The 16,362-nt window shown below is 46.7% G+C and overlaps 2 protein-coding genes across 5 annotated transcripts in view; both read left to right on the top strand.

The window, feature by feature from the left end:
* The first annotated feature begins 84 nt into the window (after positions 1-84).
* AMZ2 (archaelysin family metallopeptidase 2) lies at positions 85-10,391 on the top strand. Of its 3 annotated transcripts, none has more exons than XM_080825733.1 (8): positions 85-414; positions 1,522-1,611; positions 2,135-2,417; positions 2,739-2,912; positions 3,031-3,159; positions 6,201-6,364; positions 7,497-7,673; positions 8,610-10,391. In XM_080825733.1, exons 3-8 carry the CDS (start codon positions 2,135-2,137, stop codon positions 8,763-8,765), a joined length of 1,083 nt encoding a protein of 360 aa, XP_080681859.1. In that variant the 5' UTR covers positions 85-414; positions 1,522-1,611; the 3' UTR covers positions 8,766-10,391. The 3 variants fall into 3 exon arrangements, with proteins under 3 accessions (XP_080681859.1, XP_080681857.1, XP_080681858.1); XM_080825731.1 differs by lacking the exon at positions 85-414 and adding an exon at positions 504-646; XM_080825732.1 differs by lacking the exon at positions 85-414 and adding an exon at positions 543-1,192.
* A 493-nt stretch (positions 10,392-10,884) lies between these two features.
* The window catches only part of ARSG (arylsulfatase G), a 103,566-nt gene continuing 98,088 nt past the window's right edge, over positions 10,885-16,362 (top strand). Inside the window, exon 1 of one of the 2 annotated variants that reach the window (XM_080825358.1) lies at positions 10,885-10,958. The gene's annotated coding sequence lies outside the window, so the exon portion shown is untranslated. Of the gene's footprint in view, positions 10,959-16,203; positions 16,311-16,362 lie in introns of those variants that run through there. The other variant, XM_080825359.1, reaches the window with a different exon arrangement.

Here is a 16,362-nt window from a genome sequence, read left to right on the forward strand (position 1 = left end):
GCCGGGCCCCCGCCTCCGCGCCGTCCGCCTCCGCGCGCTCCACCTGCGCTGCGCCGTTGCGGCCCCGCCCAGGCCGCTGCAGGCGCCGCCGCCGAGGAAGGGAAAGTCCGAGCGGTGACGGCACCGGGGCGCGCGCCCAGGCCGTACGTCAAGCTGCGGCCGCGGCTGACTTATTCTGGAGCCGCCTGGTGACATCAGTCACGCCGAGGGCGCTCCCCAAACCCGCGGACCCCGCGCACCTTCGCAAAACAGGCCAACCCGCGAGGCCGGCGCGGCCCGGGGGGCGGAAGGGGACTGTGGGGACTGACTGCGACGCCTCGCTCCCCGCTCGCCAGCCTCCCCAGCTCGCGGCGACCAGGACCCCGACGGCGGCTCCACCACTAGGGACCCGAGCCTGCCGGAGAGCCGCGCACGGTGGGGCGTGGCGCGCGACGCGGGGGCGTGGCCCGCGCGAAAGGGGCGTGGCCCGCGCGACGGAGGACCGGCGCGGCGCGCGGCGCGATGGGGCGCGGCGTTGCGCCGGCGCGGTGGGGCGTGGCGTTGCGCCGGCGCGGGGCTGAGGGGTCGCGCGCGGTACGGCGCAGGGCGCGACGTGCGGGCGCGCAGGGGTTGCCGCAGGACGCGGGCGGTGTCCAGTGCCGGCGGGGTGAGGGCACTGCTGTGGAGCCGTCAGATCCGGGCCGTGGCCTCCCGGGTTGGGGGCTTGGTTGTGGACGACGGGGACCGTCGCGGTCGGTGGGGAGGGATGAGGATTTGGGCGGGGCCGCCGCGGCGGAAGCAGGGGAGGACAGCGGGGGACGGGGGCGTCTCCGGGGAGCAAGGCCCTTTGAGGAGGCTTCCTCGGGGCGGAAAGACGAAGCGAGACTCCCCGGGGGATCCCCACTCCACCCCAACCAGGGACCGGGTCGCGGTTGCACGGGCCCCAGGCCAAGGTGCGGGTTGCTATAGCAACCAGCGGGGGCGGCCAACTTGTCGAGGTTTGCCCAGGATGTGCTGGTTTTAGCACTGCAGGCCTCCAGCCCACAGAAGCGATCCTCTCCTGCCTCCCGCGGTTCCACCCAGGGTGGCCAACCTTTCACTCCGCCTTTGTAATATTGGGGGGAAGGCACCCCGCACAGCACTTTCCCGACCAGGCCCAGGCATGCCCGTCCTTGTAAGGCAAAATCTTCGATGGGAGCCTACCTCCCTAAAGGTAGGTGGCCTGCAGGAGGGCACATTTGGTGGCTATTTTGTCCTGTAAGAGAAGTGAACGGCCCGCGAGGTTGGGGAGCCCTGAGGACGATTTTATGCACATATCAGAGCTCTGACAGTAGTAACCCCCGTTTGGGAATTTCGCCCTCCCTCTGGAACCCCAGGATTCTGATGTCCAACCAGAACGAACAGACATTACATTAGCTTCAGTTTTCCCATCAATTGTCAATCATTAAACTGGAAAAAAAAAAATCTAGAGAATTAGGAAATATGATAGATTCCAGAGAGTGAAGCCCACAATTTTTTTTTCCCCTTTTCTAACTCAAAAAGCCTCGTGGTGAAACAGCCGTTTGATGCATTCAGAAGGAAGGATGACAGCCCTACAGAGGAACACGATGTGAATGGAAGAAACCTGTCATTGTGAGTCTGGCTTTGGGTTAGTCACCTGATGTCCTCCCCAGGGTGACATGACTTTGAGGCAGTAAACTTCAGTGGCAGAGGTCTATTACCAGCCTACAGTTAAGTTACAGAAACGGCAGGACTTACATCAGTTCTCTTTTTGTGTGGTTTGGAACATCTTTGAGTCACCTTGGAAAAGATGAGTATTTTTCATGCGGCCCTAATGAGTCAATTCATAGTATTGTTAGTCCAGGGACAGAAGGAAATAGGAAATCAGGTCATCCTCTTCATTCTCTTATGGTTTTTGTAACGGGAGCAGGTTCCGTAAGAGAAGAAGGAATGAACTTCATGATTTTTCTTTTCACCTTTCAGTTACCCTCCCCAAGAAATGGATTGGAAATGGGGAAGAAAACCGGTTGTTTGGTGTGAATAATAGTAAAAAAAAAAAAAGGCAGAAATGATTGATGTATGTGGAGGATAGGCAGATTCAAGTCACCGGAGTGGATATGCATTGTCTATTTGATTGCTTGTGTTTTCCTGGTAGATGCAAACAGTACAGCACTCTGAACAGACTCTAAAAACAGCTCTCATCTCAAAGAACCCGACGCTTGTGTCACAGTATGAGAAGTTAGATGCTGGCGAACGGCGTTTGCTGAACAAAGCCTTCAAGCCAGACAGTGATCTGTTTGGACCCATTACCTTGCATTCAGAATCAGACTGGATCATCTCCCATCCGGAGGCTCCCCAAGACTTCGAAGAGTTTTTCAGTGATCCTTCTAGAAAGGCACCGTCTCCAGAGAAACGCAGTATTTATATACAGTGCATAGGTATACATTGGTAACGTGCTGGATTCGGGTTGGTTTGCAATGGGCCTGTTGCCAGGGATAGCCTGGGCTGCTGATCTCATTCAAGTGGGCAGTTTTATGATCATTTTTTGACATTCATTACAGTGGTGGAACCTTTGTACCCAAATCGCCTTAAAAAGGGACATTTCGTTTCTTTGTAATTCATGTTCACATCAACGAGTGATAAAGGTTTATTGAAAATCTAGAGTTAGTTTGCTTCTAACTTCAAATTTCTAATTATAGACTGAGAGACTGAATGTTTAATCATCCTCAAGTCTGTCTTATATTTTTTCTGTCTTCTAGGGTCTCTGGGAAACACCAGAATTATCAGTGAAGAATATATTAAGTGGCTCAAGGGATACTGTGAAGCATTTTTCTATGGCTTGACAGTAAAACTCCTAGAACCGGTTCCTGTCTCTGTCACGAGGTGTTCCTTTAGAGTCAATGATAACACACAAAACCTACAAATTCATGCAGGTGAATTAAACAACTTTACAATTTGAATTGAGGAAAGGAGCTATTAGATACATGTATGGCTATATATATATATAGAAATATATTTATAGCTCACATGGCCTTTTTTTTTTTCAAATAGGGCACATCCTGAGGTTCTTAAAAAAGAAGAAACCTAGAGATGCCTTCTGTATTGTGGGAATAACAATGATTGATCTTTACCCACGAGACTCCTGGAATTTTGTCTTTGGACAGGCCTCTTTGACAGATGGTATTCCTTTTTGACATTGTTGGTAGAAGTTTGTTCACCTTGAGAGTATTTGAACCTGTTGATAAAGGGAAGAAAGTCAACCAATTATCATTTTAATACTTCGGACTATGTTATTTCTGGTGTATGGTGCTACACTCAGAAAGTGGTATGCTGTGGTTGGATTCTGATGATCGATGAGCCATGCACTACCTACATGACCTTGAGGCCAATGATACCTATTTTATTTTTTATTTTTTTAAAGATTTTATTTATTTATTTGTCAGAGAGAGAGAGTGCACAAGCAGGCAGACTGGTAGGCAGAGGCAGAGAGAGAAGCAGGCTCCCCGCCGAGCAAGGAGCCTGATGTGGGACTCAATCCCAGGACCCTGGGATCATGACCTGAGCCAAAGGCAGCAGCTTAACCAACTGAGCCACCCAGGCATCCCAATGATACCTATTTTAGAGAGTCCTTTTGAGATAGTTTACCTGTGCTGATACATAAAAAGTGTATACGTATGCCTAGCATCCATATAGATATTCTGCACAACAGATGGTAAATGTCAGTAATTCAGGGACGAGGGGAATTAAACATGTTTGTAGTATCATTAACATAAGTGAAAATCCTGCGGTTTTTCAATTCTTTTTGTAGATCTCTTGCATAGCTACAGTGACCATAGGCTGATTTACAAGTGTGCAACGTTCTTATTCTGTGGCTCATGACATTATTTTACTTCTGTAAAGTCAACTTCAGTTTTTGATTTGAGATATAGTAAACTTGACTCACTGGGAATTCTGCACTGTAATACTGAGGATAGAAAAGGATCTGGAAGTAAATTCCATTTTGGCTTATGATATTTCTTTCTTTTTGCCTTCTCTCCACTCCTTTTCTCTCCACCCACCCGTTTGTGCTGTAATTTCTCTACCCTCGTCTGCTAGGATCTGACAGGTTTGAAGGGGAGTCCAGTGCCTTGAGGGGAGTGGTGGTCCATTAGCGCTCTGGGGCTGGGGAGTAGGTACCCAGGGCGTGCTTTCAGAGTACCAGTTTGACTGTCCAGGTGTCACATCAGCCTTGGGGCTTGTTGGGGGTGGGCCCTTTCTTTAACAAGTGTTTTTTTCTGCTAGGCGTCTCCCTTTCTGATACATTCATTAGAGCTGGGAGCGCAGGGCACCACAGAGTCTCTTCCTTCCCCTGTTCCTTCATTGGTGACTTCTCCATTTACATTCCTAGAGTGTCCCCAACCCCCTCTTGGAGACTGTGGCCACTGCTGTCTTTCTGATTTTTTAAGAGCTATTTTTCTATTAGAAATAAACTTTTTTTAAAAGAAGATTTTATTTATTAGGAAGAGCACAAGCTGGGGATAGAGGGAGAGAGAGACGCAGACTCCCCACTCAGCAGGGAGCTCCGTATGGGGGTTGGGGGTAGTCCGGGGCTCCATCCCAGGACCCTGAGATGACTTGAACCCAGAGCTTAGATGCTTAACTGACTGAGCCACCCAGGCACCCCTATCAGAAATAAACTTTTATGAGCTGAATTTTTCTCTCCCCTTTTATAATTAACCTTACCGTGATGGAAACAAAAAAAAAAAGTTAAAAAAATTTACCTAGACATTGCTAGCTAATTTATCTTATGGTGTTTGAGGCGGTCAGGAAGCATTCTCCTAAAATGTTTCTACTTTAAGGCCCCTCTCCTTTTTTAGTAAGTTTCTTTCTTTCTTTCTTTTTTTAAAAAAATATTTATTTATTTGATAGAGAGATCACAAGTAGGCAGAGAGAGGGGAGGAAACAGGCTCCCCACTGAGCAGAGAGCCCGATGCAGGGGCTCAATCCCAGGACCCTGAGATCATGACCCGAGCTAAAGGCAGAAGCTTACCCTGAGCTACCCAGGTGTCCCTTTTAGTAAGTTTCTTAAATAGTGCATGGCCTGAGAGAAGGTGTAAGCTAGCAGCGCTGATCTGCTGGGCAGTGAGATAGTATCTTACTACAAGTGACTATACTCTCCAAGTTTACAAAGATGGGGGTTGTAAAATGGAGAAATACTTAATTACTAAAGAAAATAATCTTACATCCATAAGTTTATTAGAAGGAAAAAATGTTCTTGCTAAAGGTATTGTGAAGTATACCCACACTTCGTTGGCTAGAGGAGAGAAGGTCAGCTGTGACATGAGGAGACTTGGGTTTTCCTTAACTTTCAGAATGTTCTCTCTCTCTCCCTCTAAATATCAAATATCAGGCGACACTTGGAAGGGTGGGGTGAGGAGCATTCTCTTTGGATCAAGTTGGATTGGACAAACTTACTATGAATTCATTTCTTTAACTAAAAAAAAAGCCTTTTTTTTTTAAATGCCTTATTTTAAATCACAACGGAAAGAGGCATAAATAAAAGTGATAACGTGAACAAGTCACCTTATAAAACCATGCCCTTTAGAATGCGTTGTGCAGCAAACCCTGTTCTCTATGTGCGCAGAAGCTTCAGTGTGACAGGAAGTCATTACAAGAGTGTTTATTCTGGTCACCCGACGGCAGCCGCATAGAGTCACATAGAGTCTCATTCTGAGTGAGAAGGGGAAGGTGGGAGGAGGTTCTGTGCGAGGGCATGGTCTCCAACATGGTCTCCAAGCCTCAGGGCAATGCAGGAACCCTCGCTGACCCGCAGGACCTAGAGATCTGCTTGTTGTGTTCCTAAAGAGTAAAGTCATGGCTGCGTGGGGTGTGTGTGTTACCGTTTTTCCTTGCTCCTCTTGGAGTCCTTGATTTGGACTACTCTTTGAGAAAAAAGACTAATCTTATAGGGGGAAAAATTCTGGAACTTTTCATTTCTCAAGAATTTGATCTCGAGACCATTGAATCTTACAGGGCAGGGCAATGTGGCTAGCAGAAGAGCCAGATAGGGAAATCTGGGGCAAAAGTCCTCCTTTGTCTTGGCAAACTATAAGCATATTAGACTGTGAACGCAGTAGCACAGATTTGTACCCAGGGACTAGATGCCCAAACGAGCTCTCTTTGTTGGTTTTTCATCCAGGAATCTTACTCCCCTTCTGTTGTTACTTGTCCTCCTCTTCTAGGTGTGGGGATATTCAGCTTTGCCAGGTACGGCAGTGATTTTTATAGCTCACACTATGAAGGCAAAGTGAACAAGCTACAGAGAGAATCTTCAAGTGATTATTCCATTTTTGATAACTATTATGTCCCTCAAGTGACCAGTATTTTGCTGCTTCGTTCCTGTAAGGTGAGTCAAAAAATCCAACAGTATTTTTTAAAGAGCTCTTAATTGTCTAAATTGTGTATAAACAGTCCTTCAGGTCCTAATTATAAATGAGTTTGTATCAACTTGTATACTTTTGATGGATATTGTTTGAAGTCATCAATAAAACGATTAAAATGGATACCTTAATACTGAGATTTACAGCATCCGTGCTGGCTTTTTGTCCTGTTAGTGACACACAGCCTTGGCTGTCTGCACATCCTCGCCACTAGTTTCATTCCAGAATTCTGCTATGAGTAAGGTAACTGAATCTTTGAGGCTGTGGTGGCCACCAAGTCAAGCTGTTCTTGGAGGCCGCTGCTCTCAGGCATCGTGAGAACGGCTGCTTTTTGGCCCAAAGCTACCTTCTCCTGAGGTTAGTTCTACTGACAGCTCCTGACCTAAGCCCAGCTCTTCGGAAAGCCCGCCTCCTGATTCCCTCCCCCACCATCTCCATAGCCAGAAACATAGGCTTTTCCTGCAGCTGGGAAGTTGTGCTTAGACACTGAGAGCTATAGTGTTTTCAGAGTGTGTGCCCCGGGGCAGCCTCCCCTGGCGTGCAGACATGCAGATTGAGCTCCCTTCCTCCCTAACCTGCTGACTCAGCATCTGTGGGGGAAGGGTCCCAGAATCTAAATGGGTAACAAGCGTCCCACTGGTCTAGCGCAGCGGCTGTAACCCAGGGGTGAGTTTTCCCACCCGGGGACTTCTGGAGGTGTCTAGAGACATTTCCGGTTGTTGCAGTTGGCCGGGGGGGGGGTTACTGGTGTCTAGTGGGTAGAGGCTGGGGGCGGAGCTAAGCATCCTATAATGCATGGGACAGCTGCGTCCTTCCCCATCCCCACTGTGCTTGTGCAAAGAACGATCCCACCCAACACGTCAGCTGTATCAAGGCTGAGAAACCCTGCTCCAGGGGAAGTAATGAAGTGTAGGGAGGAAGGCGGTAAGACACTTAGGGAAATGAAGGATTCAGTCTTTGGGCCGATTGAAGTTTTGGTGAGGACTGTGAGGGAGTGGATTCCTATAAATTCGCTTCTTTGAAAAGCAAGGAGAAGGCAGCAGGTGTTTCTCTGTGCTGACCTGGGCGCTACCAGGCCTTGCTCTGCGTGTCTTGCAGACTTTAACCCATGAGATTGGACACATATTTGGACTCCGACACTGCCAGTGGCTTGCATGCCTCATGCAAGGCTCCAACCACTTGGAGGAAGCTGACCGGCGCCCCCTCAACCTTTGCCCCATCTGTTTACGCAAGCTGCAGTGTGCTGTGGGCTTCAACATCAGAGACAGATACCAGGTAAATGAGGGGAAGAAAAGGAAGGAGGGAAGTGGTTATCTAACTAGCAAACTGCCATTTTCTATTAGGCCCTTCTGTGGAGCTATAATTTATCAGAGGAAATTAGTGCAAAGATAAGCAGGAAGCTGTGGTCTAAAAAAAAAGAAAAACACACAAAGAAATCTCTTCTTAAAACTGCCTTGCCTCTGAGCACCTTGCACTTGCGGCTCAGGGAGAAACCATGGGAGGGGTATCTAGTCCCCTTTGCTAAGTGCCAGAGAACTTGACTTGGGAGAACAGGCTGAATGCCGATGTGCGTGGCCGAGTTCATTTTTTTTTAAACCATAGTATATGTGGAGATGCTTTATCTTCCCACATGAGACAGGGGTATGCTGTTCACGCACAGGAAGGGATGAGTTTCTTGAAGGAGGAAGAGGGAGAGTACGTAATCTCGGTACATGTGTGCATGTCCATGCATCCACGTGAACCCACAAATGCATCCGTACCCTTCACATACCTCCTCGTGGGTGTGACTGCTCACGCAGCAATCTTTACGTATGTGTGTCTGCCTATACCTTTGTGCACACTCACATGGGGACCACTTGCGCATCAGCTCGAAAGCACTTGCCCAGTGCCCTGTGGAACGTTCGGCACGTTGAGAAAAGCATAATCCTCCCATCCAGAAAACCCTGTGAGGATGCGTGTTTCTCTTTCGTCTTTTCTCCTGTGCACACTTCTGGCCACCATCTGTAGTTGTAGTTTGTGTATTTTTGGCCACTGCTCCTTCACCCGGTGTGTGTTCCATACTCACGAATGTCTTTATCGGACGGAACATCTTACCGAGCTTATAGGAGCCGCTGACTGAGATAATGTGATTTAGAAGCCAGCGTGTTTCTCCTGCCTCAAACTATTTTGCCCTGACTTGTGAACGTGTGGTTCTGGATTTTGTTTCTCAAGGCGCTGGTGAGGTGGATTGACGATGAGTCCGCGGACAGCCCTGGAGTCAGCAGGGAGCACCGTCGGGAGGATCACGTGAATTTACCAAAACCCGTGGAAGCCTTTAAGGAATGGAAGGAGTGGATAATAAGATGCCTTGCTGTTGTCCAGAAATAAGGACCTTCACCTAGGAGTAATTCCCGTAAACCCTTGTGCATTATGCTTTCCCTTGGATGCCGTACTTCCTTAGAACAAACTGCTTACTGACTCTGCCCTGTGTCAAGTAACAGAATGGAACCTTCTTTAAAGCATCTGAACTTTGAAATGGGGCTTACTTGGAATGTTGACAACTATAAACCCTCCCTCTTCCATCTTAGCCTGGCCATGGTAGTGAGCTCATCATTTCCATCCTTGAAATATGTTTATATCTCACAAGGGAGCTAGGACTAACAGATAAGTAAGTAAATATAAAAATCACTGTATATGTCCCAAGAAAGGATATCCAAGGAATGTAATTTCCAGGGGGCGATTTTTGATTCATTTCTTAGAAGGAGTGCTCTGCCTCCTATAGACCCAGGCAAGTCACCTTCTCCACTTACATCGCTCGTGTGTGGACCCTCCTTCCCAGGGTGCCTGCCTGCTCTCCCTTTATTTGCTGGTTGTCCCTTGAGCCTGAAAGAAGCGATAGTTCACTTGGGGTTTGTCAGCTTATAAAATGTGACCTCCTCTCAACCGTACTTACAAGTGAAACTAACAGGACTTGTACAACATAGTATTTGTGAAGGGTCTTGCTCATAATTTGTGACGATGGGCCTTATGTTTGTGAGCGTTGCCCTTTTCCTATAGGCTTCGAGCAGGTGTTAGGTTTATGCCTACAGTAGTATCACTCTCACTTTGCGTTGTGCAGTGTTCACTTGAGGAGCGCGGAGGGTGTGATGGGGTGTCCTGATGGTGTGGCCAGGAATGCCCGTGTCGGCCTGTCAGGCTGTGAGCATCAGCTGGATTTCCACTGGGGGGAGCAGGTTGAAAACCACAGGCTTGACGAATCACCTTTACAAGAGCAGCGTATCACGCCTCTAGACATTAGATGAGATCGTTTGAACGCTGGTGAGCAGATGGCCTTTTCCACGTTCCCGTCTTCACCCGGAGGGTAAAACTCAGAGGTAGTTTCAAATTTTGAAGTTTGGAACCTAAATTCTTTCCATGTTAACTTTATTTATGCAGTGCGATCGAAAGCACATATTCTAACTGAACTCATGCTTTCCCTTACGACATTCACCTTCTTCCTTGATGAGACCTCTTAAGGTCATTTACAAAAGATGGTGATTTGTGTTCAGACGCATTGGAGGGCAAACACTTGGTCGTTCTAATATGAAAAGAGAACCCAAGGGAGCATGGAGTTTTATGGATTCTGTTACAAGTTTTATTTCCTCGTACTGTTATTGCCCCTGTGTTCAGTTTTCTTCTGTTTTCCCACAAGGTAAGCACAGGTTTGGCCCTATAGGTCAGCATGAGTTACAAACCTACACATTCAGATGTGGCTGCGTGTGTAAATTGGGGGGCGCGGTTGTTTGGACAAGACAGAGAGTCCATTTGTACCAACTCTGCACAGAGAGACCAGGAAAATGTCTTCTATTTAAAGAATCAAATCATAAGAGTCCTGTTAAAAGTTGGGCAGATGTTAAGTTTAATGTAATGGGCATTTATTCAGCAATCATCAAGTGTATAATATTGCCTTGTATTTACTTTTGGACAATTTCTTAGGGTTAAATTTAAAATATATAATTTGTTTACTGCAACTACATTTTATGTACTCTAAGTGAACCTTGTTTTGAGAAATGATTTTCACTCAGTAACAAACGGAAATCCACGCAGAGCTTGCTCTGCAAACGCTGAATGAACAAACAGGGAAGAGAACTAGTAGTTTTCCATGGTCTACACACCGTTCTAGAAACAAGCGAATCGGAAATGTTCGCGTTGGCGCCGGCGGAATTAGTCGTCAGGAGAAGGATTAAGCGGCAACATTTTAGTCCGCAAAGCCCTGTAACGGCGACGGCCAGACCGAAGAACAGGGCCTTCCCCGGCTCGCCCCCGGCTCGAGGGCGTGTGCGTTCTGCACCCGAGGGTCCGGGCGCTGCGGGCGGGCGGCGCGGTCCACCCCTCCACCCCCGCTCCACAGCCGGGGGCTCGGTCCTCCGTGCGCCCGCAGCGCTGCACGGCGCCCCGCCCCGCTGCGAGCGCGCGCGGCGCGTCCCCGGCCCGCGCCCCCGGCCGTGCCCGCGCGCCCCCGGCCCACAGCGCAGCCTCCGCAGCGAGGGGGCGCGGGAGCCGCGGGGAGCCCGGCAGATCGGCGCGGCGGGCGGCGGAGCAGTGAGTGCGGGCGGGCTCGGGTTGCGTGTGCGCTGCGCTGCGCTGGCTCTCGGGGGGCGCGGCGGAGCCCCTTCCGCGGGCCTGGCCCCTAAGCTAGAGCTGCGCCGTCCACTACGGGGAGAGCACAGGCCGCAGGTGGCAGCTGGATGGCTTCTGGTGGCCGCGGGAGCTCGTGTGGCCAGGGCACAGGAGAGCAGGCTTGGTCTCACATTTTATTGAGTCCAATACATCCAAAATACTATCATTTCAACCTGGAGTCAGTGTAGATACGGAGAGAGTTTACATGGTCCTCTCGTCCTGAGTGTTCGAACTCAGGCGTGCACTTGACCCTGAGAGCGCACGTCAGCGCCCAAGGCTGCAGGCGAGGGCTCCGCGTGGCTCCGGCGACGGTCCAGGACCGAAACTCTACGTTAGTACCCACTCCGGCTGCACCCGGGAGGGCGCCCCTCGGAAGCGGAATTGCTGGGAGTTCACGGGAAAGGCGCTTTAGAGGAAAAGGGTCGGCGCGCCTTCTGGCAGTACCGGGAGTGCTGCCCTTCAAGCCGAAGGGGTGTGAACGCTGGAAGGATTCGGTTGGCTTTTAGATTCTGCTGTTACTTCCTCAGGCTCTGGGGTTTGTTTGGTTTTTTGTTTGTTTGTTTACACGGTCTCCCATTGCCGAGGGCCTGGTCTGTCCTCTAAAGGCGTTTTCACTGTTGGAATGCAGGACTGTAGAGTGTGAATAATGTGGATCCTGCTCAGTTCATTTCACACGCGGAGACACAGGCCTGCAGGAGCGAAGTACACTTGTCCGCGGTAGCACCAACGCAAAGATGCGCCGCGTCCAAGTCTCCCTAATTACGAATTCTGCTCTGGTTTCCCTCTGCTGCATGACCTCATAAGAAGTAACATACCACGAGCCAGAAACCTAACCGGTTTTTTGTTTTTTGGTTTTTGTTTTTTGTTTTTTTCCCCTCCCGGACTGTTTATAGAAGTGGTTATAAGATTAAACTTTCTTTCAACCTCTTTTCTATTCAAGTGGAACCATCTGGGGTTGCTCAAAATCAGAGAAATCAATCCATGGACTCTACCGTAGCACCAAAAAGAGACCCAATACCCAGAAAAGCACTTGCTCTCCATGGAGGCATTAAAAAAAAAAAAAAAAGGCATCATAAAAAAAAGTCTACTGGAAAATAGGTTACATTGAAACAAAATCTGCTTCAGCAATATGTTAAAACTGGGCCTCCATCTGCACACCCACCCTCCGGGGTAATTTCTTCCCGCTATTTGTTTAGTCTGCGATGGATCTATGTTTTCTTCCTTACCACTGACTGGTTCATACGGCATTCCTGCCGGGCACTGAGATGCCCAGCCTCAGCTGTTGGGTCAGTGGACTTGGATCACAGCCTTCAATGTCTTGGAGCTACCCAGCCGCTCTCTAGCAGCACCAGACTGTCTTGAGCTGTAAATGTAAATCGATACCATGTCCTTCCCTCTTGAAAAAGCCAGGGAGAAATCAACTAATTCATTCATTGAACAGTATTTTCAGAGCAACACCTACTCAGTGCCAGGCCCTGCTCAAAGCCTTAGGAGGTAGCAGGAAACAACAATAACAAAAAAAGACCCCCACTACCTTAAGGCGCAAATGGGTGAGGCCTGGTTAATGAGTGAAAACAAATACTTGTAGAACTTTTTTTCAGGGTAAAGGGCGGAAACAAGTACTGTCTTGGATAGGATAGTCAGGAATGCCTCCTCAGGACCGTCTGGAGGAGACCAAATTGAAGGGTCACATCGTGCACACGTCAAAAGGAAGGGCAGACCAGGGAAAGGGAACTACAGATGCTAAGGCAGTGAGGCTTGTGTTCTCCAGGAACAAGAAGAAGGCTGGTGCGGTTAGAGCAGGAAAGGAGATAAGAGCAAGCAGTTCATGAAGAACTCATTGTTAGGGGTTTTAGGTTTTCAATGAGGTTGTAACTGATTTGTGCCTTCAGAGGATTGTCGTTAGGGCTTCTGTCTGGAAAATGAAAGCAGGAAAATTTAAAGCAATAGCAGAATTGGGCAAACCAGCTAGGAGATGATGGCCATAATCCGGCTAGGATGATACTGGCTTGGATCAGGGTTACTGGTAGAATTGGCAAAAGCAGGTTCTGGATATATTTAGAAAGCAAAGCCAATAGGATTTGTGGAGGAGCAGGTTTGGGGAGGAGGCTCAAGAGTTCTGCTGGGGACCCGTGACGTTGGAAATGCCTGGTTGGCACCAGGTGCTGTCACACTGACATGTGTGAGTCTGGAGTTCAGGGGCACAGTCGGATCTTAGAACAGGAGGTGTCAGTGTAGAAAAGGGGCTTATAGTTTTGCTTGAATTCCAGGGGGAGTAGATTGCTGTCAGTACAGTTGCCATGCTTTTTCTTGAGTTGCTGGAAAGGTGTCTAAATAATATAAGTACATGGCTCCAATGTGTATTTTCTCTCGGTAATACTTGCTGAGCTCTATTTAAAACGCGTTTGTAGATAAAATGTTCTAGAATGTCACTTTTGCTGGCCAGTTTTCCCTCTAGGAAATCCGTAATCACTGAAGTAATTTTGATTTGGATGGGAGAGATTTTCTTCCATGAAAAGCAGTGTTGTGTGTTCTGAAACTTGCCACTTTCTTCTTCTGCACTCCCGGGAGTCCTTACAGAAGCCGAACACCAGGGGGAGCTAGTTTCCTTGCTTATACAGTGGCTGGCCCACCTGTTGGGACATTGCAGCCCTCTGATTAACATCTGTATCAAAGACAAATTGGAAAGCAAGTCCAGCTTCTCTTTTCTCAATGCTATGTATACTTACGTATACTTATAGGATTAACCTTTTAGCACATAACAAGTCTGAATTGTCTTTTTTTTTTAATTGTCTTTAAATTGGTCGTTTCAAGTAAAGATCATAACGTTTAAGTCTCTAAACTTGGTCTCTCAACTTTAAATCCCTGTTAGTGAGCCTGATACTTGGGAGCTTTTAAAAATAAGCATACATGATTATTTCTTATTTCAAACATTTTTAAGAAAGAGTATGGAAATCTAAATGTTATAAATACGTCTAGGAGACTTGAATGGATAACTGGGCCATGGGAACCCTGACTCGGGATCTATTTTCTATTTTTTCACCAGGTATTAAGCTGCAGGACAGGCAAAGAAATGTATAAAAGCTACATTACACAGCAGGGGAGGACAAAACTGGTAACTTTGTTAAAAGGTTTGGAAACACTGTATCCATGAAGGGTGCATTTGTCTTAAAAGAGCACATGATCTTAACTCATTTTTACCACTGGAATAATTTTACTTTTGAGGAGGGAAGTAGTCTTCCTTTAGCCTGAAACATTATTAAATCAACAAGGTTGGAGCAGAATCTCTTTAATCCCAGGAAATGAAAACTTGTAATTAACGTGCCATCAGCTGTTTGATCTTTCCTGTCTCTGGCACCTGTGAGCCAAAAGCCACTTTGACCACAATGATCCTTTCCTACCAGGATGTTCCTTTCCAGAGAGGTGCCCTGGTGGGCCTGAGCCTTCCAGGGTCACTTTTTCGTGGGGCAGGGGTTAGAAACTGCAGGTCGCAGGCCAAATCCAGCCCACTGTCTGTTTTTCTTTCCAGACCACAAGCTAATAAGGCTTTTTTGTTTGTTGGTTTGGTAACACTTCTATGTGGTTGAAAAAAAATCAAAAAAATATTTTGTGATGAAATTCAAATTTCAGTATCCATCAATAAACTTTTATTGAAGCAGCCATGCTCATGACTTTATATATTGTCTTTAGCTGCTTTCACACTGCAGCCGTTGGGCTGAGTCATTGTGACAAAACCCACATGGCCCACAGGGCCTTAAATATTTACAATCTGGACCTTTCCTGAACAAGTCTGCTGACCCCTGGCATGGAGAGTATGCTGTTCACTTGGAGGTGGAGTAGCTTTTAGGACTAGTCTGTAACTGGATATAGATAATCTCCACTATTTATTACTTTTGATAGGCTTAGCTATTACTCTACAGTGACCATGATCTCATTTCATTCATATATTTTTCATTAAGAAATAATCAAGTTCAACAAACACTTCTTGGAAATGTTTGTGTGTCTCCTGTAGAGGTAAAAGATCTTGCAGAAATGTGAAAAAAATTATTTGTTTGAAGTGAATCTTCCTTGAGCTTTTATAATTTGAGTTGGATCAAACAATGAATGCCAGAGTCTATACAAAAAAAAAATTAATCAGTCTTTTAATAAAAAAAAAAGCCATACATTTATTGCAAATCTAGAAGTACCAGAATGTCACGAATACAGAACAAATCAGCAATCCTGTTTTAATTTTCTTCCAAACATTTAAAACCTGATTATTGACATACTTCAATTGGCATACATTTTTTTTTTTTCATGCAGTTAACCGAATGGACTTAGAGCCGGTTGCTCAGAAATCAGTTATAAATATTAAATTGTATTGAACATTCATAGTAAAAAATGTTGTAAAGTGCTGAAGTCGTGTAAGTTTGCAAGACTGCCACAAGCTCAAAGTCCTTCTCAAGCAGTGACAGAGATTTGCTACATCCACCTTGATCTCGGTGTGTCTGCGACGGACACTTTGTCATTTTCTCCCCACCCCCGAGAGTTTCCCAGATTGTCCTATTTGTATGGCTGATAAAATGCTATACGAAATGGAGCAGGTGGTGATGAGCTATGCCACTTTCATTTCAGTGCAGAGAAATATTCAAGCTTGTGTGTACCTGTAACCAAACTAGGCTTGTTACATTTTTTCCCCCTGAGTTGTCATAAATTAACAGTAAAGATGAGTAAAAGATGGAACAGCGAGCGACCGTCACCTGGAGAGTGAGATTCAGTACGTGTAAGTAAGTAGCCACACTTGCCCTCTTTACAGAAAAATGAGAAAATGAGAAATACTTAAACATGTAGTGTAATTCCAAAAACAAACAACAACAACAAAAAAAACCCAAACCAACAGCGAGCAGTTACCTAATAACTGGCAACTAGAGCAATCAAGGTTTATATAAGATGTAAATTGCAACTTGTTAACTCATGATGGTAAAAACACACGTCTCTGCTACCCCATGTGAAATACAGAAATGCTTCAACAGTTAGCGGTTACGAAAAGAAAAAAAATCAGAAATGCTTCAACGATTCAATGAAATATAATTCCGATCAAAGGAGATCCTCAAGTATTCTTAGGTGATAAAACAGATTATTTTAAAAAGCTAAGGCGATTATTTTTTTCCCCTTCAAACAGCACAGGTGGCCTTTGACCAAACCGAAGAATCATTACAACCTGACCCTCTTACGAGAGTGACTTTACAAGATAAGAAGTATTCTTTGAGGCATTTAAAGGATTGCAAAAAGGAGGTAAAAATGATGCTTAGGTCTCAGATTTTATTTCTTTTGATTAATCATCCTA

This window comes from Martes martes, assembly GCF_963455335.1.
Source record: "Martes martes genome assembly, chromosome: 16".
Classification (NCBI taxonomy): domain Eukaryota; kingdom Metazoa; phylum Chordata; class Mammalia; order Carnivora; family Mustelidae; genus Martes; species Martes martes.